The 26,894-nt window shown below is 42.1% G+C and overlaps 1 protein-coding gene across 5 annotated transcripts in view; it reads right to left on the bottom strand.

Moving 5' to 3' along the window:
- Positions 1–26,894, bottom strand: part of KIF13A (kinesin family member 13A) — a 203,793-nt gene that overhangs the window by 48,774 nt on the left and 128,125 nt on the right. For all 5 annotated transcript variants that reach the window (XM_073331923.2, XM_073331925.2, XM_073331926.2 and 2 more), the window contains exons 12-18: positions 26,285–26,395; positions 24,084–24,218; positions 11,083–11,213; positions 9,244–9,330; positions 8,969–9,135; positions 5,906–6,116; positions 406–568 (exon numbers count right to left, since the gene is read on the bottom strand). In XM_073331923.2, coding sequence (XP_073188024.1) covers positions 406–568; positions 5,906–6,116; positions 8,969–9,135; positions 9,244–9,330; positions 11,083–11,213; positions 24,084–24,218; positions 26,285–26,395 — 1,005 coding nt within the window. The remainder of the gene's footprint in view (positions 1–405; positions 569–5,905; positions 6,117–8,968; positions 9,136–9,243; positions 9,331–11,082; positions 11,214–24,083; positions 24,219–26,284; positions 26,396–26,894) is intronic.

The raw sequence follows: 26,894 nt of genomic DNA, 5'->3' as shown, positions 1-26,894 counted from the left end.
AGGGAATACAGTTCACTGATAAACAGGAGCTGAATAAGATTTAGGGGGAGGAATCATCTAAGGAAGATTGAAAAAGGGTGGGGTTGATACAGTGGGGAGCCAACTCCCTCCCCCTTTTCCAGTCCTCCTTAACTCTCATACAAGAGGAGACCGTTAGGGTCTCAACAACGGGCTGGCTGGGAGTGGGTTGGGAAAGGTGAGGGCTGACAGCAGCACTCCCAGATAAATGGAAATTATTAACAAAAGAATGAGGACCTGCACTGTACAACTGATTGCCAGGTATTCTCAGATGTTAGATGAGTAAAATTGGGGCCTAGTTAAACAACAAACACTGCATCTCATATTTCTTCCTGCATGGTCAGGACAATAAAATAATTCCATCTTTCTGAGATTAGCTCTTTTTACCTTTCTGTTGGCACTGAGGTTTGCAGCAGGGATCTGAAGTGTCACTTGATAATCAGTTAGCTTGTTCATTTCTTCTGCTAAGAAGTTTGCTTCTCTCACCAGCGTGTTGGCCTTTACTATTTGCTCTCTAAGTTTAGCCAGGCTCTGCCGGAACAATTCATCCCTGTAGTGCAGCAGATAACATTAAAAATAGAAGGAAACCTATTTTTATTATTGGAAGGTCACAAACAGAATTGCTAGTCAAGTCCTTTTGTTCTTAAACAAATCTGCAAAGAAATGCTGTACTAACACTAAATGTGTCTTATACATCATTTTATTGAGAAAAATCTTAGCATATGAAAAACATACAGCTATGGAGGAAAGCCTAGAGCAATTACACCCAAACTTTTCCCAGCTAAAAGTCACATTTACAGAGGAATTGCTTTATTGGTAATTTGCTAGGAGCCTGAAGGCTGCTCTTAATTTTGAAGCAATAAAATACACCGCCATCTGTCTTTCCCTTTCATCTGGAGGTGTGGCCCCAGATGAGACTACCAGCCCCAGCATAAGATGCTTCATCTTTATACAACTACATGCTGGAACCTACCACCTGTGTCTACACCTTCTTATTAAAAAGATAAGGCTAGCTGGGGGGCCCTACTGTGCTGTAGGATTCCATGGCCCACTATACTAGCCATCCCTAGTATAAAACATCATATGTTCCACATATCAAATGCACCCTATAGTTAAAAAATACTTGCACAAATTAACAACTGGAGCAATGTGTGCAGGTTAACACCCTTTGTATGAATTCCAAAAAGGGTTCCCAGACCTGTTTGAACAAACCTAATCTAATATGAAAACTGGCAGCAACAACCTGCATATGGTGCTCCTCCCTATGATGCAAGTCTAGACTCTCCTAATGTAGGATCCCCAACATTAATTTTTTAAGTTTTACATGTTTATTCTTTGGGTAATAGAGGGAGCAGCCCAATCATTTCTGCCTTGTTTAAGGGGTCTGCACATCCCAGATGCGCAGCAGGACTTACAAGGGAGTACATCATATCCCATAATTTCTTGCATAAAATCCATAATTAAACCTAAGATTCCTTAGTCTCCAGACTACATATATACACATATGTCTGTCTGTATGTGTATATATATATATAGTGATATAGGAGGGCCAGGGAGCAGTGGTAGAATGGTACAGGGGAAATATATAAGCCCTAGGCTAATTAAGGCATGGTTCCCTGTAGACTAGGGAGGGTTGCTACAGGTTAAATTGGAGCACCTGTAGTCAATTAAGCCCTGTCAGGAACCTAATAAACCCCCCTGCTTCAGGCAGTCAGGGGAAGAGGAGGAAGGAGAGAAGACTGGAGGTTGGAGGTGTTGTAAGATTTGAAAAACCAGCGAACTGAAGTAAGGGAGACCCTGCCCCAGCAGGGGAGGGAGACCTCCTCCCCCAACGTCTGAGGACCGAAGGTTCCCCACCCAAGGGGAAAGAGGGTAAGAACCCGCAGGGGTTGAGAGGGGCTGGGGCTCAGAGTGAGGAGAAAACCCAGACCCCTCCCCCACTTCCCTCCTCTGTCACCTTCCCGGGCCTCTATCGGGGACCTCAGAGTCCCAAGAGCAGGGGTAAGGGGTGGCGTCTTAGCCCCCTGCCAAGAAAAGTGCAGGACCCACCATACTAACATTGGCCATCTTGTCACCATACATACACATACACACACAATCCTACGAAAATCAATTATAGAGTATTAGAGACACGTTTGGGAGGAGTGGCAAGCTTGTTCTGTGGGGCATGTAGATATAGGCAGAGTTTGGCTGAATGGATATTTTGTTTCTACTCTTTTAGATTGGTCAGATGCCTTAAATACCACAGACCATGCCATATTGTTGTCATGCGTGTAGTCCCTAGCAGGAACTTCTCTTGAGTGGCTACACTTTTCTTCTTTGAGTGGAGTTCCAGACAGTAGTTCTGGGCAATTGTTTTTCTGCTCTGAAAGCTCTCTCATGCAAGGTAACACAAAATTATGTACAAGTTGAACAGAAAGGGATAAGACCATTGGTAGGATTAGCGAGGCGGCCTGCTTTGTGGTATCTTTACTATTCTAAAGTACCAAGCTTAGTGCCTATTTCCTATCTGGCTCAGCTCTACAATACAAGTGGGACCTTGTTAGAGGCCAGATACTCAGGCAGCAGCTGTGTCCAAGACTGCTTCCTTTCCTCCTCCAGCCACCTATTCCCCCTGCCACCTGCTCCGGGGCAAAGAGGGAAACTCCTTTCCCCATCCCTCTTACTACCGTTATCCATACTATCAGCAATTTGAGATTAGATGGCAATAATGCATTCTACTGAGACACATATTGTGGGATCGTCAGGAAGCTGAAGCTAGAGCAGATACTTATTCACTAAGCAGTGCTCTGTTCCGAGAGCATGTTACATGCGAGCTCTGTTGTACTGCTGGCTTCCATGTGGAATTGAATGTGTTTTTGATCTATAAATGCTCTAAATGGCATGGGGTCTGGCTATATAAAATACACTCCCTTTTCTCCCTGTGTGATGCTTCCTCATGTCAGATCAGCAGATGTGCTCAAGCTAACAGGTTACTAATTTAAAAAGGGAGGGAGGATGGTAAGACTCTTTCCAGGAGAAGTCATTGGCTCCCTTTCTTGGTCCAAGTAGAGCCTGAATTTAACAACTTTCTGGAAATGCTAAAAAGCCAATTTCTTTTCCTCAGGCTTTTGGAGAAGGAATGGGTGACAAGCATAGTGTAGCTAGGTGGGGCTGTTACCTCAGCCAATTATTAGTGTGGGGAGTTTTCATGATTTTTTGTATATTTTAATTCTTGTTTTCTTTGTGTAGTTGTGGGAATGTACTTAGGGCACCACAAAAACATGCCACAGAAACTGAAGCGAACAAAATAAGTTTCAGCTGGGATTTTGGTGTTTTTACTATACAACGTATGCATGCCAAGTTCCATTTGGATACAAACAAAAGCAAATCCCATCTGGATATAGAGTCTTGAAAGACGTTGGTTTTAAAACAAACAGCAGCTAACCCTTAACTACAGTGGCACTTGGAACGTGCCCTATAATACACACCAGTCACGTTCCATGCAAGTCCAGTCACTAAGGTCTGCTACACCTTGCCCCTCAAACTGAACAGATGGTAGTGTGCCCTAGAATATGAAGTATGTTTTCCATACTTCCCATCACGTGGTCAGTAGATGCCCTCTTCCCCCTCAAAATACTGTTGTGCCTTTACCGCCTAATTAACACTAAACATTCCCCACTGACTTCTCTTGATTTCTCTTTCCAACACATGGACCTTTCCCCACTCTTCAAACCTGAGCCTCCTTTAGAGCTCAAAAAATTAAGTCTAAGAAAATATTCTGCAGGACTGGAAATGTTCACTATTTCTTGCAGGATACCTTTTACTCATTAAAATAATTTGATAGGACTCAATTTTTATCAGATGCGTAATTGCCATGGATGGTGGTGGTGTTTTTATGTTGCAGTAGGACCTAGAGACCTCAGCTATGAGGGTGGGATTCCCACCAGTGAAATTCAAGGACAACGTTCTTGTTTGAAGGCCCATTCCTCCCAAACTCCCCCAACAGTTGCTGTACAGAGGGTGAGTGCTGGCATGCCCACCCCATTTCTTGCTTGGGGGCTTCATCTTTTCATATCAGCCTGAAGCTAGAGGATATTGTCATCCATTCTAGTTTTCTGTCCATTCTCCTGCTCCAGAGCATTCTGGCTGCTGTAAGGTGTAAGAAGGGGGGAAAACGTCTCTATTGCTCTACCCCTCCCTCCCACCTATTTTGTGAGTGGCTCCCTTGTGAGTGACTCCAGTTCTTACCTATGCTGCTGCTCATAGCCTTTCCAAAGCAGTGGTACCGTATCAATTATGTGATTTTTTTTTTTGACAGCTTCAATACTGTTCACAAGGCAGTTATGAAGAGCAACAGTGAATCTGACCAGAGGCCTATTAATTTCAATCTGCTACTTTGCAAAGCGGCAAGAAGCTATAAAAGTACTAGAGCTTTGTCTGCAAACTCAGGAAGATGAGACTGCATCACTTTGCATTCAGTTCACGTTAGGATGGTTCTCGTTACATCTCTAAGAGCTAGAAACAATTTTTAATTAAAACTGAAATACTACAGTTTTCCCTCCTTGCTTGTGAAATCTTTCTAGTTATCACTGGTGAATAGACGAGCAGATTTTTTTCAAGCCCAGTTTGGCAGACTTTGTGAACGCTGAAAGCAAGGCTTGCACAAAAACTAACACAAAATGCATGGTTTTACAGGATTAGATCTTGATTCTATTTTCTGTTTCCTACATTCTGGGTCTGAATGAGGCAAGACAATTTTGGCTTACTCTGTTTAGACTTTTGTTTTACATTGACTTTTTATGGAGGAAGTGGAAATACACCAAGATAGAAAGGAGTGCTCAAAGTCACCATTTATAAAAAAAGAGATGAGTGAACAATGAAGTCTCTGTCGTACAATGCAAATAAACATTCACAGAAAACAGAGTTGGACAAAAAACAAGTAGTCCATTCAGCCACTCCTTCTGTTGGACGAATCACAGAACCCCGAACAAAATATAACTTTGTTTACAACAAAATGCAGCTGCTGAAAATCTTATCACTCCCCTCTGTGAGTCCAATAGCTTCCTCTCACCTCCTACATCAACAAGCTTCTGTCATCTTCAATATACATCCCTACCCCTTCCTAAACTCGGTGCACTTCCTCCTCCTACTCCTTCTCCGACTTCTTAAGCTCTCCTTCCAAATCTCCCTCCCAAAAGTCCCTTGTGAGTCTTTCACCCATGTTTTGTCTGTGTTTTTCCACACCATCCCTTATGATTGGAACTCCTGTGTTTCCCTTGCACACTAAACAACCTGCCTCTACTCAAAATCATTCCTCAAAATGCACATTTTGTGTGAGGCCCTTCAACCGTGTTCTAAAAGCAGATTTATTTATTTTTAAAAAGTTTGCACAACCTAAGAGTAAACCTTTAATTTTTTGTGCACGTCCTGTGTTTCTGAATTTTTTCTGTGCTCGATACACATTGTTAGATTCCTGGGGCATGGACTGTGTTTTCACAGTGTTGGGTACACTAATGGCACAGTAATATTTGACAAAGCTTGATCTGACATATTTGCCCCTTCCCTCCCTCCCTCAAGTAATCTGTCAGCAACACATGCAGGGAATGTTAAAACTGTATGAATGTAACACTTGCATAGCATCTGAACTGCTCTATGAAGAGTTCATGGGGAGAAAAATAAAAGTCACCACACCACTCGGGCAAAATTCTGCTCTCAAAGGTGCATGTGAGATACCATACCAAACCAATGGGAAGCCCCACACTGCAGTAGAGGTCAGAATCGAGCTCTGAATGAAATAAAAGTGGGATTTAACTGGGTTGAAGACAGGTTTAACAATGTCCTTCTATCCCTTAGCCCTCTCCTTTGTATTTCTCATTCATATTGGTTTTAACTCCAGTATTCTCACCTCTCTTCTGTCCAGATGTTTACTTTTTGCTGGGCAGTCTGAGCTGTATATGAGAGCCTGTCACTGCCGTGCTGATGCTGCCTTTCTGGAGAAAGCTGCTGCCTGAGTTGCTCGAGCTCACGCTCATACATTATCCTCTGCTCTTCAAGAGCACTCTGCTTCTCTTCTAAGTACTGCTTCTCCAAAACCCGCACCACATTTTGGACTGGGTCTAGAAAAGGATGAAATGAGCGAACACAACATTTTAATTCAATTACTGTCATATTATTTATATTTCAGTAGCATTCAAAAATTGCCAGGTACTTTCCAAAAGCAAAGAAAAATGCAGCCATTGCCCCAAAGAACTTACAATCCAAAAGTCAAAATAAATATACAAAAGGAAAGGAATATAGCATATAAAGAAAGTGAGATGAGTGATGGCTGACAAACATTTAGTTCCATTATTTTTTTATGTTGTTTTAAAATATTATACAGCCTCCCGAGGTGGAGGAGGGAGGGAGGATAGAGAAAGGGATGAATTAGTAAGAGCAATGAAGTAGGACAAAGAAGGAAGGGAAAGGAAAACTTCACTTTCTCTGTATTAGCTGCTGAGGAAATGTGATGGAGGGTGGTGGAAGAAAACTGAAGCAAACCAACCAAATGATCTACTTCAGTTAGTAACAACCACTGAAAGAAAAGAAACATTGTTTTTCTTTTTAAAAGCACATTCTAGATTGTGTACGTTTCCTAGAACTTCTTTATGGTTCTGAAAGAGAATAAACTTCTATAATAAATTATTGCCACATATTGTCAATTTTAAATCTGTCCCATATGTACATTCCACACTAATGTACAATAAACTCTGGGCTGATTTCAGTTTTGAAGATCTAAATGTAGTAACTGAACTGGCAGTAAGAGAAGCTTAAAGTCAAGATTTTATTGAGCAATAAATTAGCTTGCTGTGCTGTAACCGCCATATGTAGATCATGTGAACACAAACTGAAAGATACATAGTTTGCATTAACATAGTCACAGCACACTAGTGTGTGGTGCAGTTCACACCCCTGTAACCCAAACTCTGAGGTTGCGTAGACAAGCCCTTAGATGCTAGTGGTCCTGCTTTTGCTCCAAATATCAAGTCCTGTTATGGTCCCATATACAATATCGGTGCTGCATGGAGAGACGTGCCATTGTTAAAGATGCCATGTTAAATGGAGGCTCTGTATGGTAGACTCTGCAAGGTGTTGGTCAGGCAAAGAGATGCTTGTCAATACTCAACTTTCAGTTAAAAAAAAGTTCTGATGTTTTTATAGATAAATGTGGCAAAAGTTTTACATTTGGTGACTGCTCACAATTCAATTAATATTTAAACTAGTGGGACAGATTCTGAAAAGCCCCATATATTTAATTGAGGACAATCGGGTCCACTATTTGTAAAGTTACTTTAATATACTCTTCGAACTAGGAAAAGTTCTTTATAAAACCCAATTTTTTCATCTGAACATAACAGTGGTGAGGGCTGCGTGTGATCTGCTATAATAGTTTGAATTTATCTGCATCATTTTTAGCATCATTAAAGGTATTAATTTAAGATATATGTCTTCTCAGCATATCTTTGGAAAAACTGAAAACTACTGCAAGTTACTATTTTAATCCTATCACTGTTGCTCGAAGAAAAGAACTCATGCTTTGCACACAGACTTATTATAGGGATACCACAATTATAACAGTTATGAAATGCAAAGTAAAAACTCGTAAATGTAAATATTAAACATTTCACAAGACATTAAATGATATACTACATAGCTTAAATTGTCACAAGTTGTAGACTCTATGAACAAGTAGCCAGAATTTGTATTGGCATTAGAATGATTAGTTATTTTTAACTTCCAGATACATTTTGGAGCAAAAAGGATTATTGCTTGAATGGAGTTTTGATAGAAGTATATAAGCTGAATTATTTATTTGCCTGTCTATAATAATCATATTAAATACTTGCATAATACAATCAGAATTATCTTCACATCTGCAAATTTTTATAGCATCTCTAAAATATTTCGAAACCATAATTATACAGAATGATTGAAAAATTAAACATTACGCAGAAGATAATGGACAAGCATGGCAGAAATGAAAAAGATGCTATTGTGTTTGGATGTACAGGAAATAATTCTAAAGATGAATCATTGAGACAAGGGTTTGCTAAATTACTCAAAGACTATTATTTAACTGATGCCAGAAAGTGAGTTCCCCAACAAGATCGAATGAACTATCTCCCCAGACATCTGCTACTATAGATAACATTAAAATTTGTTACATGAACAAACAGCAGTATGAAAAATATTCTTTGTAACATCTGGGAAGCCAACAGTTTTCTCATTTCAAGTAACATTTCCAATATCTGCAGAAAGTGGATTAAGTAGCATCTGAGCATTTATATTTCAATACAAGCAGTTCTAAAAACTGAGATTCTTCTGCATGAGACATCCTTTAACAGACTTTAATAAGTGAGATTGTATAAAATACTGTGAGCTGAACAACTGTCAAAGCATGCTGGCTGATTATTTTGCCAAAATGTCTGTTCTGGTTTCGCTACTGTCTTGTTAACAATGTTATGGTATCACATCAACTGTGTGTGGTGGAAAAGAAAGGATGAAATTGACATAAAATACACTTCAAAGTTAAATTTATAGCATACTTTCACATTCACAAGTAATTGTGGTCAAAAGTTACCAGGTTTTAGAAAAGGATTAGACATTTATATGATCATCATTTACAGTTACATTACATAGGACAATAATGTGGAAAAAATAAAAAACAAGATGTTTCAGGGCATGAGCTAACCATCGATTGATGGGGTCAGGAAGAAATTCCACCTTTGGGCAGTTTATTCTATAATTATCCAGGACTGTGTTTCTTGCATCCTCCTCTGAAGCATCCAATATTGGCCTCTATCAGAGAGGATATTGGACTAGATGGATAATGGATATGCTCCAGCAACTCCTAAATACATATATCTGAGCAGATTTTTTTAATTGGACCCAAACAACCTTTGTGCATCACCTGATATGGCAATTCTCTTACCATTACTATTCAGAGTTTTCATTATAACTTCCATTTGTGCAAATTCATAGTTGTAATCTGGTTCTGAAGAAGCTTCACTAGTTGCATCCAAATCATGTTCCGCTAACACGGTTTCTTTTTCAAAGTCTTTCAACCAATCTCGTCGCTTCCTCTTTGGCAGATTGATTCTATTTAAAAAATTTAAAAGTGACTTAAGATTTTAAAAACAACAAGAGTGAAAATAGGTAAGCAAATAAGACGTGTGAGTGGAAGGAAATCAAGGAATATAAAATTACCTAAAAAAGTGGTTGTTTCCCCATAGGATTCTATCTCCATGCCACAGCTGAGTGGAAGTACATACCAGTGTGCCATTTACACAGGATCTAAAAGAACAATAAGACCACTCTGGTGAGATGACAGAAATGATATATAGAAAATACCTACAAGTTCATCAAGTCTATTTTCCGCACCTATACAAGATCATATGTAATACACCATACACAGACTAACAAAGTTCTTATTAAAGTGTAAATGTGAAAAGTTGCTGATGAAAGATCAGTTCCCACTGCCTTTGAAAAACTGCTACTGCTGCACCTCTGCACTATAAACAGTAGGGGGAGACGGCTTCCATTTTAGTTTCATAGCTGGTAGTTAAAAAAAGACACATGCACATTCCAGAAACTGGGTCACAGACTGTTCATTGTAAACAGTCTGTGAACCTAGTTACATTCAAACCCTATTAGAAAAAGCTTATGTATGGTTATTTTGCCATTTCTAAGGAAAACTCTAAGAAACAGGTTAGTCTAACAGATGGTAAATATTGCTAATACATACCACAGATATTATATAATTTATTTATACATATCCCTTATATCACTGAATTTAATTCTTTTGATAAACTGGACTTCTATTAGTCAAAAGTTTCTATTTTTGAAAAATTTTGAAAAAAGGCATTTGCATCTAGGGTCATCTATATTTAAGTTTTATTCATAAAAAAGTGAGATGGAATTGTTCGGTTCTTGCTTCTGTGGCTCAAAGCAGAAAAATAAATCAAATAGTATTTCCCTCTAAAATGTAATGTCCTAGATGAAATGCAATATTGTCCCTTCAGATTCAGAGTTCTGAATTCAGTTTTGTATCACAAATATCTTAAGTGTCAGATATGAAATAATTCATTCTGTTTAAAGTTGTAACTCTGGTAACAAAGTTCATGCTGATATAAACATCGCAGAAACAACTACTTAAGCATTTCAGATCAGTCACAAACAAAACATGGTTATATGTTTTTTCCACTGACATGCTCCTCTGTTCTTGCCAGTGAAAACTACTAACTCCTTGTACTATATCTATCACCATAAATCTGAATACCATCTAGCTGGAATTCTGTAATTTACATTATTAGTCTGCAGCACTGCGATATACATGCTAAAACGTACTCTACAAAAAGCACACGGAAGATAGGGTTTGGAAAAATAGATTATCCCTCCATCTTTTGTTTACCCTATAATGCCTATATCTGTGAAATTAATTAAACAGTAAGATCACAGGCAGTATATTTGTGTGAAATTATTGCACATGCCATAAGTGATGTTACAAGGTTGAACAGCTTTAAATGCTAACAAAGAAGAAACAATGCCTATAAATGGAATGTTCCTATAACTCTGTAAGAGAAACAAGAGGGAAAAGAGTCTGGATTCATACATTTACTGGGCATTATTATAATTGGGGCCTTCAGATGAAATTTATCTATTCTCACAAAGCCTAAGAGTGTGAATTCACAGGGGTAGAATTCATCCATCCAACCAACCGACAGGCTGCTATTCCATCCCAGAGGTTAGAATAGCAGCAGCTGCACATCTTTATCATCTGGCCTATTCCACAGAATCTATGTAAACAATGATCCCATCCTTGTCTCCAAGACATCCTTGATTATGGTTTATCCAGAACCAGCATGGAAACTTCCTCTTTGGCCTGGAGGTCCCTGGTGTCTTACAGTTTCCGTTGACATCACCTGTATTGAAAATGGCTGTTGACCAGAGCACACAGTATTTGTGACATAGTAAAATAAAAATGCACGCACCTTTTGGTGATGAGAAGCAAACATTTCACGGGACAAGTGTGCTGAACTTCCTTACCTTGCATTTTCTTTTGGTGTGAGAGAAACTTCCCCATCTAATGCAATGTCAATCTCACAGTGCTCTGGTTGGATCCCTATACCAAACAGCTGTATGTCCTGAGAGGTATCTGCACCAACCCTGGTGTGATCCTGTTTCAAAGGTTATTAATAAAATATCAATGAAAATCAAGAAAACAGCTTCCCTTTATATAACTTATCAGATACAACTTACAACAAAAATATTAACATAACAAGAATGGAAAATATATAACCAACACTCTGAAATCCTACGCTGAGGACTTCCACACAGCAAAAAATGATGCTGGTCTGACAGAGGTAAGACTAAAAGAGGCAACTGACCAATTCTTCTATGCAGCATTTCATCTTAGTAGTTTTGTTCTATAAATCATTAAACACCACAGAAACAATTTAATTCTGATTTAAAATGTTCACAAGTCTCTGTGGTGCCTATGCATTACTGCACATGGTAAGGAAAATGAGTTGTGTCCCGTAGTCCATAAGAGAGGACAACATGGGCTGCAAAAGTTGGGCAAACTAGAACTGAGGTAAGCATACTGTATTAGTCAACTAAGTTCCATAGCTTTTGTCTCTTAGAATCTGACCCAAATTGAGAGGTTACTCATCTTGGGCAGTAACTGGCGTTTCAACTGTGTCCCCCTATAGGTGCTCCATTTCAGATGCACTTGCATCCCACGTGCCTTTGATCCAAGAATTTTGGTAGTAATGGCCGTTTGTCCCATGCATGTGCACTACGCATCCTCGTGCCCCATATTCCGAGGGTACATAGGGCTGTACAGATGCACTGCCCTCAGTTCCTTCTCCACCATAAAGTCACACAGAGGAAACTCTGAAGCAGAGGGGAAGGAGGGCAAGTTGTGGAGTACCCATAGAGACACACATCTCAAAGAACATTTGCTGCCGAAATTGAGTAACCTTTACTACTTCTAGTACTGTCCCTATGAGTGTGCCACTTCAAGTGACTTCTGAGCAGAAGCCTCATGAGGAGGAGAGAGCTTTGGAGCCAAGTCCAACACTGAACAAAAGACCGGATTCCCAAGCACAGCTTCTCATCTAGAAGAATGAATAACTGCTTAGTGCTTGGAAAAAGTATGTATTAAAGTCCAAGCTGCAGCCTTGCAGATCTCAGTAAAGAGGATGTGTTTGAGTAATGCCATAGAGATAGAAAGAGACTTCATGAAATGGGCTAATACCCTAGAAGGGGGCTGTATATTGGCAGCTTCATAACAAGAAAAAAATACATCCAGAAATCTACCTCAAGAGTCTCTGGGTAGAAACTGTGGTACCTTTGGGTCTGATGGCAATTGAAACAGTATGGGAATCTTCTAAATAATCTGGTTCTTTCCAAATAGAAGACTAGTTCCCTCCTGTTGTCTAAATTATGGAAAGCAAAATTTACCTGGTCTGACATGGTTTGGGGAAAAAAACTGGAGATTGATGCCTTGATTGATGTGGAATTCAGACACTGTCTTAGATAGAAACTTAGGATGCAGACTAATTTTTTGTTCTTGGAAAACACTGTAAAGGGAGAGTCTGCCATTAAAGCTCCTATTTCCCCAATTCTTTGAGCAGAAGTGATGCCCACCAAAAATGCTGTTTTCATTGCTAGGTGAAGAAGGGAACAGGTGGCTCTCTGTTCCAAAGCGGGTTTTATAAGACATTTGAATACGAAATTTAAATCCTATACATGGATGGGATCTCTAATGTGAGGAAAAAAGCTCCTCAACCCCCGAATGAATCTCACTGTGGCGGGATGATCAAATACTGAGAATCCCTCAACCGGGGAACAAAAGCCATTATAGTAACCAAGTGAACCCAATGTAACTCATAAATAATCCTGACTTTAATGCCAGCAGATAGTTGAGGACAGCAAAGAAGGAAGACGAAACAGATGAAAGATGTCACTGGTCACACTAGTGGTGAAATCTTTTCCATTTTTGCAGGTAGATATTTCGCATAGACTTTTTCCTACTGTTTAATAACACTTACTGTACCTCTGCAGAGCAGGAAGTCTCTATTCCTGTGAACCTTTGAGTAACCAAGCCTTGAGGCAAAGGATTCCTTGGTTGGGATGGAGAGTCTGAACAGTGTCTTGACACCGAAGACTGGGCATTGACAGAAGACTCATCACCAGACAAACGGAGGGAAGAATCAAGTAAGGATACTAGGTCTGCCTGGGCCACACTAGAATGATTAAGTATGATCTTGGCTTTCTCTTGCTTGATCTTCTTCACCACTCTCAGTATCAGGGGCACTGGAGGAAATACAAACAGAAGGCCTCTTGTCCACAGAACAAGGAAACATCTTCCAGTGTGTGAGGGCCTAAACCCTCCTCTTGAGTAAAACTGCCTGTTGGTAAGGGTGATAAAGAGATCCACTTCTGGAAATCCTCAAGTCAGAAATATATGATTGAGTGTCTAGAAGTCTAACTCCCCATTTGTAATCTTGAAGGAAGCATCTGCTTAGATTGTCAGTTATGATGTTTTGTAGGTCTGGAAGGTAAGTTGCTGAAATAAGGATGTGATTTGCTATATACAAATCCCATAGCTTTATTGCTTCTGCAAAAAGGGAAGGGGATCTCCTCCCCCCTCACTCTCCCATCGGTTGATGTAGAACATACAGGCTACTTTGTCTGTTGTGATTTTGATGGATTTGTCCCAGATTAATGGAAGGAAGTGAGACCAGGCAATCCAGACTGCCCTTGAGGTTAAGGTGTAATAATGCTTCTTAGCAGACAATTTGCTTTGAATGGTATGGTTCCCTAAATGCCCCCTCCCCCAACCTACCAAGGAGGCATCTGCCATTATGGTGATAGTTGGGGAGGACTGGTTAATGAAACACCTGCACATACATTGCTTAGGTTCTTCCACCAATTGACAGTCTCTCTGACACCAGTCTGTTCAGGCACATACATTGTTTGGGGGTATCAACTGTCCTGAGCCATCCCTGGAAACAGCGCAGCATAATCTGTCATCTCGCATCACAAAGGTAGAAGCTGTCCCCACAGTTGAAGGCAATTTCTTGTTGATGTCTGTGGACTGCCTTGAATTTTTGAAATGAGGTTTGTTAATATCATGAACCTGTCCATGGGAAGGTAAGCTCTGACTGATACTGCATCTGAGGGGACCCCTTTGAATTCTATCATTTGCACAGGGCTCAAAGTGGATTTCTCAATGTTGCACTGAAGACCTAGCCTGAAGAACCAGGACATTGCTGTCTTTATGGCAGAGAGAACCTTGTTGTAAGACCAGTCCTCGAGCAGCCAATCATCAACATATGGAAAAACAATTATCCCCAATTGCAGATAAGCGGTGACCACGGCCAATACGTTCAATACCACCGTTGGGACAGAAAAAAGTCTAAAAGGAAGCACTTGATACTGGAAGTGATCTTGACCAACCAGAAAACTGAAGGAATCTCTTGTGAGAAAAATGAATCATGACACGAAAATATGAATCCTGAAAGCCAAGGACCAAAAATGAATCTTCTGGCTCCAACTACGGAATTATAGCTGCAAGAGTCACCACCTTGAATTTTTGTATTGTCACAAAGTTGTTTTAGAGTCTTAGATGTACAATCAGTTTCCAGCCCCTGTACTTTTTTGGGACCATAAAATACTTGGACTAAAATCTCTTCCCCCTGTGGTGAGCTGGAACTGGTTCTATGACTCCAATGCATAGAAGGGAATCTATCTCCCATATCAGAACTGCTCATGAGAGAAGTCCCTGAAAAGGGACAGGGAAGGGAAGTTAAATGGATGGAGTAACCTGATCTTAGAACCTCAACACCCATGATGTAATCTTCTGCCACGCAGAATGAAAATGGTGGAGACAGATTCCGAAGTGGGAAGAGGCAGGTAGAACGGCGTGGTTGCAGCTCCATGATGCGAGATTGTTCCAAACCCTCAACCAATCTGTCAAAACTGTCATTTTGATGTTGTAGATGCAAACAAAGTAGGCAGCCTCTGTCTTCGCAACCTCAGCTTCTTTATGAGGAGCTCTGAAATCCTGAAAATTTAATAAGACAGGATCTCTGTGCCGTTTGAAACCTGCTAAACTTTTGTTTGCTTGCAGGTGTATACATTTCAAGGAAGCACAAGGTGACCCTGGAATCCTTTAGGTTGTGCAAGGATTCATCAGTGGATTCAGCAAAGAGTTTTAATAGCTCATAGGGGAGGTACTCTACCATATTTTGGACCTTTCTCTGGAACCCAGACAGTTAAAGCCAGGATGCTCAAAACATGACCACTGCTGTAGACATAGAACAAGCCGCAGTATCAACTGTATCGTCACTTGCAATGAGGTCCTAGCTAGCAGCTGACCCTCATTAATAATGGATTGGAATTGTTCACGATCTTCTGCCAGAAGGTGCTCAATAAAGGTAGTAAACTTAGAATAATTTGATGGTTATATTTTGCCATAAGAGCCTGGAAATATGCAATTCTAAACTGAAGCTTTCCAGATGAGGAGGTCTTATGGCCGAACAGGTCAAGATGTTTTTGGTCTTTATCATAAGGTGTGGATTCAGTGTGTTGCTGTCTACCACATTTACTCACTGCTTCTACAACAAGACAGTTAAGTGCAGGATGGGACAATAAAAATGCAGAGTTCTTGGTTGGGACATAATTTATTTTTAATTGGCACACTTGCATGTCAATGGTATTGTTGCTGGGCTCTGCCAAATGGTCTTGGCAGGATCCAGCAGGGCTTTATTGATGACCATGTGTCCACTGTAGAATATCCAGGACTTATTCTGTGACTTTCTGACCTCCTCTACAGGAATCTGTAAGTAGTTTGCAATATATTTAATTAAGTCCTAGAATTGTCTGAAGTCATCTGCCAGAGAAGGCATCTTCTCATCTGGAGAAGATGAGGAAATAGTCATTTGTGGAATAGCCTCCTTACCTGCTCTGACCCCCCACTCTTCAAAGGATTCCTCTGGTTCACATCGTGGAGGAGGTGAAGTAGGAGAATGTTTCCTTCTATGGTCCCCACAAAAAGAACTAAGGACCCGTGAAAACTGCTAGCTATATGCACCCCAAGCACCCCAGTATGGTCACTGAAGAGGTCCATAAGTTATGGGTGGTGGCATCCAATGCTGCTCAAACCAGCATGAAGGGGGACAAGTCCATACTGGGTGTAGCTTCTCCCTTTCCCCAGAAGGGTCAGATGCAAGGTCCCTTGCTTGGTTTAAGTAAGGGAATCCTGCACGGAGATCTGGGAGTCGGAAGAGAACCTCTCCTCATCTAAAGGAGGAGCTCTACCAATCTCAGAAGGAGTTGGAGAACAAGCTGTACCGGAGGAAATACTAACTTTGGTGACCATGTCAATCTCTGTACCAACAGATATTCACCCACTAGCTGGGAAGACTCTGGCTCATCTGAGACAAATTAAGTCTCTGGAGTATCTAAATTCCTGTGATAGCGTATGGGTGTGAGTTGGCAAGGGGCAACATTCCACAGTCAGCACTGAGGGCACAGACTGTTCGGGTGAGACTTGTCCAATGGAGGTTGAGGGTACTGAAGAAGATGGTTGCTTGGGAGGAGCCAAGAATGCATGAGAAGTGTGGCATCTCCTTGGTACCACAGGTGTCTGGCTGAGCAGCTTAGGTATGGAAAGGGCTGTAGGTGTCACCCTTTAAGAAGCAGAGTACTTAGATGTCTTCGCTAAAGGGTCTTGGTTCTGCAAGTACGGAGGACAACCCAGGTACCAAGGCATGTCTGGAGCCTTTAGTCTTAAAGGAGCTCGAAGTCCTTACCATAAGGTTGGTACCAACAGAGCCTGGAGCCTCAGTGATACCCATATTGAGATGTGCGGTCTCCAATGCGGTCTAATGTTGAGGAGACTGAGGCGCTTTCAAAGTGAATTCTTTATGAGGAGAATGAGTCCTCTTTTTATGGGTCTCTCCTGAACAGGTCTGGGCAAACGTGCAGATATTGATGGGGCTATGCTCACTCAGAGGCAGATGACTGGGGTGCGGTCTCCTGGCTTGGATCTGAGGCCGGACAGAGAGAATCTTGCATCATTAAGAACTTAAGTTTTATCTCCCAATTCTTCCTACCTCTGATTTTAAATGCTGAGCAGATGCTACACTTCTGAGAGATATGCATTTTCCCTAAGAAACAGATACACCAAGAATGCAGGCCCCTGACTGGGAGAGCTCCCTGGCAAGCGAGGCAACATTTGAAGCCTACCCCAGGACAACTGGGATCTTGCAAGTAAAAACTCCTGGAAGGGAAGGGATTATAAACAAACTCTTCTACAAAATGGACCAGGTATAAGAAAAAGTTAAGGAAAAAAAAAGATAACTAGATGCAAGAAAAAGCTTTGAACAATATAAGAGGGCACATTAAATGCTCTGTCTCAGGCTGAGGCAGCTGAGAATATACTGAGGGTGGTTTACCCACCCTGCCAGATATATATCTTTGGTACAGGGCACAAGGACGTGGCTCAGTACCAATGTGGACACAAGAACAAATGGATATAAACCGGCCATCTGGAAGTTTAGACTTGAAATTAGACAAAGGTTTCTAACCGTCAAAAGAGTGAAGTTCTGAAACAGCCTTCCAAGGGAAGCAGTGGGGGCAAAAGACATATCTGGCTTCAAGACTAAGCTTGAGAAGTTTACGGAAGGGATGATATGATGGGATAGCCTAATTTTGGCAATTAATTCAACTATTAGCGGTAAATATGGCTGGTGGCCTGTGATGGGATGTTAGATGGGGTGGGACCTGAGTTACTACAGAGAATTCTTTCCTGGGTGGCTGGCTGGCGAATCTTGCCCACATGCTCAGAGTTTAGCTGATTGCCATATTTGGGGTCGGGAAGGAATTTTCTTCCAGAGCAGATTGGCAGAGGTCCTGGGGGTTTTTGCCTTCCTCTGCTGTGTGGGGCACAGGTCACTTGCTGGAGGATTCTCTGCACCTCAAAGTCTTTACACCACGATTTCAGGACTTCAATAGCTCAGACATAGGTTAGAGGTTTGTTACAGGAGTGGGTGGGTGAGATTCTGTGGCCTGCATTGTGCAGGAGGTCAGACTAGACAATCATAATGGCCCCTTCTGACTTTGAAGTCTATGATTCTATAACATATAGAGCACACATGTGAGCTGAATAGGCACTGCTACAAAAAATCTCTAATCCAAGGCACATAGGGTCTACACACACCTCAAGTGGAGCACCAATAGAGACATTACTCGAAGAAGGTGGGTACATTTCTGGAGCAACATGCCAACACCTAACGACACAGCTGATGTCAATGTGAGCTGCATGGATAAAGCTAGGGCTGGAAAGAACCTTGTGGATAGTCTACTCCAGAGTTTCTCAACCTGTTAGATACTAGGGACTGGCTTGCTGTCTTCCTCAACTGTGTCGGGGAGATCTCAGGGACCGAAGCTGGTAACCGGAATGGGCAGAAGTTAGTGTCATGAAGAAAAAAGTAAGGAAAAATGTATTACTCTGATGTTTAACAGCTTTATTGTTACATTTAAAGTGTGTTTTTACTCTTAAGAGTGACTACCAAAAATGGCCCTTTCATACTGATTAGACTGGCTTTCTGTATTTTAAATGTTTATCATGATGTAATATTTTAAATGATATAAGGCTATTAAGAGCTACATGACTAGAAGTTTTTCTGTAATTGGAAACTGAAAATGAAGTTTGGAAAAAAAAAATCAGATTTGCCCCCTGTATGTATTCAGAATTATATTTGCTCACTTTAGAGAGCAAAAGTACATTTTTACTGCCTTTTGCTCCTGTTAGCCAACACTGCTAAAAGAAAGAAAGCTAGACTCTATTTCTTCTTTAGCATCAACACACTTGCTTATTAAGGGTATATCTACATTACGAAATTAGGTCGATTTTATAGAAGTCGATTTTTTACAGTGGGATTGCGTATGTCCACATTAAGCGTATTAAGTCGGTGGAGTGCGTCCTCATTACTGTGGCTAGCATCGACTTACGGAGCGGTGCACTGTGGGTAGCTATCCCACAGTTCCTGCAGTCTCCGCCGCCCATTGGAATTCTGGGTTAAGCTCGCAATGCCTGATGGGGCAAAAACATTGTTGTGGGTGGTTTTGGGTATATGTCGTCAGCCACCCCTCCCTCCGTGAAAGCAACAGCAGACAATTGTTTCGCGCCTTTCTTCCGTGCAGACGCCATACCACGGCAAGCATGGAGCCCGCTCAGCTCAGCTCACCATCACCGATGCTGTTGTGTCCTGGGTGCTGCTGTCAGCAGACAGCGCAGTACAACTGCTAACCGTCATCATCCATCACTTCTGCTGCAACTCTGCTCTCCTGCTCTTGTAAATGAGCTCAGTCTCAATAGCTAATTTCTCCATGTTGTCATCATCCACGGCTTCCGCTGCAACTCTGCTCTCCTGGTGCCATGAATTCACCTCGCAGGTCCTCTCGTCGTCTGTATAAATATCTATTCTCGTGGCATTCATCGTCATCCACCGCTTCCGCCGCAACTCTGCTCTCCTGCAGACGCCATACCACGGCAAGCATGGAGCCTGCTCACCTCACTGCTGCTGTTGTGAGCATTGTAAACACCTCACAAATTATCCTGGAGTATATGCAGAACCAGGCTAAGAGATGCCACCACGAGGATGATTTTGATGAGGTCATGGACCCAGACGTTCCTGAAAGCATGGGCTGTGGCAATTGGGACATCCTGGTGGCAGTGGGGCCGGTTGATACAGTGGAATGCCAATTCTGGGGCCAGCAAACAAAAACAGACTGGTCTGACCACATAGTGTTGCAGGTCTGGGATGATTCCCAGTGGCTGTGAAACTTCTGCATGCGTAAGGCCACTTTCCTGGAACTCTGTGAGTTGCTTTCCCCGACCCTGAAGTGCAGGAATACCAAGATGAGAGCTGCCCTGATGGTTGAGAAGCAAGTGCCGATAGCCCTGTGGAAGCTTGCTACACCTGACTGCTACCGGTCAGTAGGGAATCAATTTACTGTGGGGACTGCTGTGATCCAAGTAGCCAACGCAATCACTGAGCTGCTGCTATCAAGGGTAGTGACTCTGGGAAATGTGCAGGTCATAGTGGATGGCTTTGATGCAATGAGGTTCCCTAACTGGTGGGGCGATAGACAGAACACATATCCCTATCCTGGCACCAGACCACCTTGCCAACCAGTACGTAAAGCGCAAGGGGTACTTCCCAATGGTGCTGCAAGCACTGGTGGATCACAAGGGACATTTCACCAACATCAACGTGGGTTAGCCGGGAAAGGTGCATGACGCTCGCATCTTTAGGAACTCCACGCTGTTCGAGCAGCTGCAAGAAGGGACTTACTTCCCAGACCAGAAAATTACCATTGGGGATGTTGAAATAGTTATCCTTGAGGACCCAGCCTACCCCTTGCTCCCATGGCTCATGAAGCCATACACAGGCAGCCTGGACAGTAGTAAGGAGCAGTTCAACTATAGGCTGAGTAAGTGCAGAATGGTGGTAGAATGCACCTTTGGACATTTAAAAGCTCGCTGGGGCTGTCTGCTGACTAGGTCAGACCTCAGCGCAACCAACATTCCCATTATTATTGCTGCTTGCTGTGTGCTCCATAATATCTGTGAGAGTAAGGGGGAGATGTTTATGGCAGGGTGGGGGGTTGAGGCAAATCGCCTGGTGTCAGATTTTGAGCAGCCAGACACCAGGGCAATTAGAAGAGCACAGCAAGGAGTACTGCACATCAGAGAGGTTTTGAAAACCAGTTTTATGACTGGCCAGGCTTCGGTGTGACAGTTGTATGTATTTCTCCTTGATGCAAATCCGCCCCCTTTGTTGATTTTAATTCCCTGTAAGCCAACCACCCGCCCCCCTTCGAAATAAAGTAACTATTGTTTTGAAACCATACATTCTTTCTTTATTAATTAAAAAAAAAAAAGGGAGATAACTAACAAGTTAGCCCGGGTGGGGTGGGGTGCAGGAGGAGGGAAGGACAAGGCCACATTTCTTACTGTAGACACACTACAAATCAAACTGTTTGAATAACAGCCTTCTGTTGCTTGGGCCATCCTCTGGAGTGTAGTGGCTGGGTGCCCGGAGCCTCCCCCTCCCGCAAGTTCTTGGGCTTCTGGGTGAGGAGGATATGGAACTTGGGGAGGAGGGCAGGTGGTTGTACAATGGATGCAGCGGGGGTCTGTGCTCTTGTTGGCTTTCCTGCAGCTGCACCAGACGCTTCATCATGTCCGTTTGCTCCCCCATTAGCCTTAGCATTGCCTTCTGCCTCTACTCTTTGAGTTCACTTAACGCTTTCATAGCCTCTAACACTGAATGCCTCCATGCATTCAGCTGTGCCCTATCAGTGTGGGAGGACTGCATGAGCTCAGAAAACATGTCATGGCAAGTGTGTTTTTTTTCGCCTTCTAATCTGTGATAACCTCAGGGACGGAGATGATGGGGGAGCCTAGAAACATTTGCACCTGGGAGGAGATAAAAAGGGAGAGTAAAATTTAAGATGATACATTTCTGAGAAAAAAGGGAGACTCTTTCATAGTGAATCAAGCAATTCACAGCAGACAGCACATGTGCTTTGGGTACAAGAACGCATTTTGCCTTTTATATTGAGCGCCTGCCGGTATGGTGACATCACACACGGCTGGGCAACAGAATTCAGTTTCCATGCAGCCATGGTAAGGCAAAGGGTACGCAGGGTTGGCTTCTTACGCATAACACGTGGGAATGGTTTCAAACTGCAGCACCATCCTTTCCCATAGCAAGCAATGGATTGGGTTTCACATTTAAAAGGAGGGGCTGCAGTTTTCGGGTGGATGTGCAGCACACACCTCCCCCCACCCCACGGTGTGGCTTTTCTCCGGGATGACCCCTTTTAGCCAAGCGCGAACAGCCCAGCATGAATGGGGTCCTTTTACTGTTCCCTTACAAAAATTCCCCTATTTCAACCAGGTGACCATGAATGATATCACTCTCCTGATGCTAACACAGAAAGATATAGACCGAATGTTGCTTGAATGCAACCAAAACCCAGGACCATTCGCTGCTATGCTTTGTACTGCAATGATCCCAGAATACTTTCAGAGTACCTCCAGGAGAGCTTCATGGAGATGTCCCTGGAGGATTCCCGCTCCATCCCCAGACATATGAACAGACTTTTCCAGTAGCTGTACTGGCCACGAATGCATCCCAATTCTTCAGGGCAAATCAAATATTAAACACTATTGCTTTTAAACCCTGTACTGTAGTTACAAATGTGCACTCGCCAGAGGTGCCTTCTCCAGCTTCAGGGTTGGGGATCCTGCCTTCGGAGGGTATTGGCTCCAGGGTGATGAAAAGGTCGTAGGTGCTGGGGAGAACGAATTCACGGCTTGCCTGTTGCGAATTCTCCTCCTCCTCCACAAAATCCTCCTCCCTGTTGCATGAGACTCCCCCCTTGCAGGTGTCCACGGATAGTGGTGGGGTAGTGGTCGGGTCCCCTCCTAGAATGGCATGCAGCTGATCATAGAAGTGGCATGTATGGGGCTCTGACCCAGAGCGACCGTTTGCCTCCTTTGTCTTTTGGTAGGCTTGCCTCAGCTCCTTAACTTTCACGCAGCACTGCTGTTTGTCCCTGTTGTAGCCTCTATCCAACATTCCCTGTGAGATTTTGGCAAATATATTTGCATTTCTTCTTTTTGATCAGAGTTCTGCCTGCACAGATGCTTCTCCCCATACAGCAATCAGATCCAGTGTCTCCCTTTTGGTCCATGCTGGAGCTCGTTTGCGATTCTGGGGGGACTGCCTGGTCACCTGTGCTGCTGAGTTCGCCATGCTAACCAAACAGGAAATTAAATTCAAAAGTTCCCAGGGCTTTTCTTGTGTACCTGGCTAGTGCATCAGAGTTCAAAGTGCTGTCCAGAGCGGTCACAATGGAGCACTCTGGGATAGCTCCTGGAAGCCAATACCGTTGATTTGCGTCCGCACTACCCCAAATTCAACCCAGCAAGGTCGATTTTAGCACTACTCCCCTCGCTGGGGAGGAGTACAGAAATCTATTTTAAGAGCTCTTTAAGTCGATGGAACAGGGTTGGTTGTGTGGACACATTCATTTGAAAATCGACCTAACATGGCTAAATTCGACCTAACCCCGTAGTGTAGACCAGGCCTAAGGGACAGATTCTTACACATACTGGGTAGTACATTACTTCATGAGTACTCCCATTAGAATCAATGGGACAATTTAGGAAGTACAGTACTATACAGCGTGAGTGAGGGTGATGGAATCCAGCATCAAGTTTCTATCAGGTACACTGTGCAAATCTACTGAAGACAGTGGAGTTGCACAGGTGTAACTGTGGGCTTAATTTGGCCTGCAAAAACTTTATTATGGGTTAAAATGCATAAGGAAAGGACCCCCGCTTGGCTCTCTGAGCACATATGATGTGTCTGACAGTGAAAACAAAAATAACCCTAAAACCTATTTACTTGTCAGTTGAGGTTATCTGATAGTCATTGAATGAATTATGGAACCATTTGTTCAGAATACTTGAATTGTTTCTTAGAACTAGCCCATGCTAATATGGTATAGAAATCAAACACTGTGGGGCTAGACAGATGGTAGTTTCCAGATTTGATCCCTGGAATCCAATTCTCACTTCATGGGTAGGAAGGAATTGCAAGTGCTGTGCAGGAGTGCCTCACATCAACCTCTTGGGAGCAGTGCTGATGGAGTCCAAAGGGGAGTCACAACTAGCCTTCAGTTGGAAAAACTGAGGCTGCAATACAGGACCAGGCTTGCACACACTAAGCCTGGTTCTCCTGTTCAGCATCGTGAATCAATGAAGTCAATGGAGCTAAAGTGCCAGTGAAAATATAAGTCTACACAATTGAGGGGAAAATCAGGACAACTCTACTTTGCTGTCACCAATACTATACGTCCATCACTCTAAATTCCAAATTCTTTCAGAAATTAAAAACAAGATTGGTCTTCAATATGATTTGTTAAATATGTCAGTGTCCTGTTTGCATTCTTACCTTTAAATAATAAACCAAGAGCTCATTGAGTGCAGGGTCTGCATTCAGATTAACCAGGTAACACTTGTCATCCCCAACCTTGATACCAGAGGACTCTAGGGAAATTCCCATGCTTTCTAGTTGCCTTTGCCTCTCCTACAAACACATAAAAAGGTTGAACTCACATATTATAGTTTGCTGAGACAATAAAATAACTAAATGAAAGCAAGGAGTAAAGCTGAATACTAATCTACCTACAGGACACGGCTACTAAAAGTATTATCACATAAGTTACAGTAAAAGGATTAAAATAGACAATGATCATACCCTGTATTCTTTTCTAGATTTTAATGTTATGCACCATGACCTACTCCTTTAATGTTCACTCACTTTGAAAAGCACTTATTTAGGCAAGTAGTCCTACCAACTTCAGTGGGACTGCTCACATGAGTAACTACTATGCACCATATGGGTTGCAGAATCAGGTTCCGACTCATCATGTCCATTGCAAATTTGTCACATTACATGCAAATACTAGAAAGATAAGCATACTAGCAGCCATAGGCGCCAACTTCCCCTCTTTCCCATGGGTGCTCGACCCCTTCTTGACCCCCACCCCCATTCCAAACCCTTCCCCAAAGTCCCCGCCCCAACTCCGCCCCTCCCTGCCAATATTCCAACTCCTTCCCCAAATATCAGCCCCAGCCCCGCCTCTTCCCGAGTGCACCATGTTCCCGCTCCTCCCCCTCGCTCCCAGAGCGTGCTAACGCTGCCAAACAGCTGTTTGGCAGCGGCCGGAAGGGAAACGCTGGGAGGTAGGCAGAGGAGTGGGGACGCAGCACACTCAGGGGAGGAGGAAGAGGTGGGGCAAGGGGTGAGGTGAGCTTGGCTGCCAGTGGGAGCAGAGCACCCACTACTTTTTCCCCATGGGTGCTCCAGCCCCGGAGCACCCACAGAGTCGGTGCCTATACTAGCAGCTATGATTTCAGGTTTAGGGGCATGCCATAAAGTAGCTTGGGCTCAAAATTTTATTTTGTTTTTAAAAAGCTACAAAGTACTTAATACTAATGGAAACATTTCCCCAATTTTGTAAGTAATTCAGCAAAACTGTTTGTGTTTAGATCTAAATGTTATTTTGTAGTGGTTGCAACCCAAACATAACACACTGCTGATGCCTGAGAACTTTAAAGTGTAACTGACTCATTCACTCTACAACCCACAAAGAACAAATAACATAAATGATGGCAAATAAATCAATCTAAAAATTCTGTAAATTCTAATCAAAGGTAATATTAGGGTTGTCTACAACGGGACACTCAGAAAAATTTATCCAAATTAGCTAAGGCTGCATCCGATGAAGTGAGCTGTAGCTCATGAAAGCTTATGCGCTAATAAACTTGTTAGTCTCTAAGGTGCCACAAGTACTCCTTTTCTTTTTAATTAAAAGTGGATCAGTTAAACTATAGTAAACCCTTGTGTAGACACATTCAGAACTGAATTGGCCTTCATTTAGGTTATCTTAGTTCAGAATTAAGATAAACTGAATTAAGGCCACTTTAATTCTGAATGTATCCACTCAGGAGTTCAATGAAGTTTAAATAATCCATTTTTAATTCGCACCTTTAGCTAATTCGGAATAATTTTCCCAAGTGCCCTTGGGTAGACAAGCCCTTAATGACACCAGTAAGTTAATTTGTTTTTACACAATTTTCTTCCTTTACTTTACAGAGTCACTTCATGTTTAAGAACTATTTTATAGTAGCACACATGGATGAATTCAGTGATGAAATCCTGGCCGTTCTGAAGTCAATTTGAATTTTTTTTCATTGATTTCAATGAAGCTATGATTTCACCCATTGTATTCATGTTCCTACTTTGGTCTTACAAATCTGAAGTGGCCTGTACACACTGCCATTTGTTTTAAGTACATATCATGGCAGCGATCCCATTAAATCTATTCTAATGAAACTGTCAGTGTCGGCAAATTACACTGTACTCTGGATACAAGGTTGAATGAAATGGTAAAAAAAATGGAAAATACAGAGAAAGGATGAAAGACCAAGAGAGGGTGCCCCACAGAAGTAAAGGAGTAGGAAACAGCAATATCCATGGCCAGACTCTCAGCTATTGTAAGTCAGCAAAGATCCATTAAAGTTTATAGAGTTATGTTGATTTACACCAGCTGAGGATCCAGATCTCAGTAGTTAAAGTATCTGGACTACCTGTGCAATTTCTTCTGTTTTCCTTAGCTTTTCCTCCCAGGTGACTGTAAGTTCTTTTATCAGTTTTTCAGATTCTTCCAATTTTTCCTTCAGCTCTGGTGCCTTCAAGGCCTTAATGTTGAGAAGAAGAAAATTATTACAATTTTAAAATATCATCATACATAAAATAACTCTGCTCAAGCTGGTTTTAGCAAGCTGCTGGCCACAATAGGAATAAATTACTAATCGAGCCATGACAGGACTTTTCCTTTTTTTGTTGAGTTAATTTTACAGGGGAAACTGTGAATATGTGACATAGATCCCTAGTTGAGCACTGAAAGAACAGTTGACAACAATGGGACAATTTTTCAGCTGGTGTAAATCTAGGTCGCTCCATCAGAGTCAACAGAGCTATGCAGATTTATCAAAGCTGAAGATCTGACCCAATATATTTATGCAAAAACTGGGTGACTATATGCAAACAAAAATATCTAACAAGTTATTCCTTTGTACTTGGATATTCTCAATCACCCTTCTTTAATTTATTCTTCTTATAACTATTTGAATTAAATGCCTTCACTAGATTGAGGACACATGTGGCGTTCCTAATATTTTGCCTATTCTGATTTTG

Source organism: Lepidochelys kempii, chromosome 2 (genome assembly GCF_965140285.1).
Source record: "Lepidochelys kempii isolate rLepKem1 chromosome 2, rLepKem1.hap1, whole genome shotgun sequence".
NCBI classification, from domain to species: Eukaryota; Metazoa; Chordata; order Testudines; family Cheloniidae; genus Lepidochelys; species Lepidochelys kempii.
The sequence above is the reverse complement of the archived record's forward strand: the minus strand, read 5'-3'. Positions and strand labels throughout refer to the sequence as shown.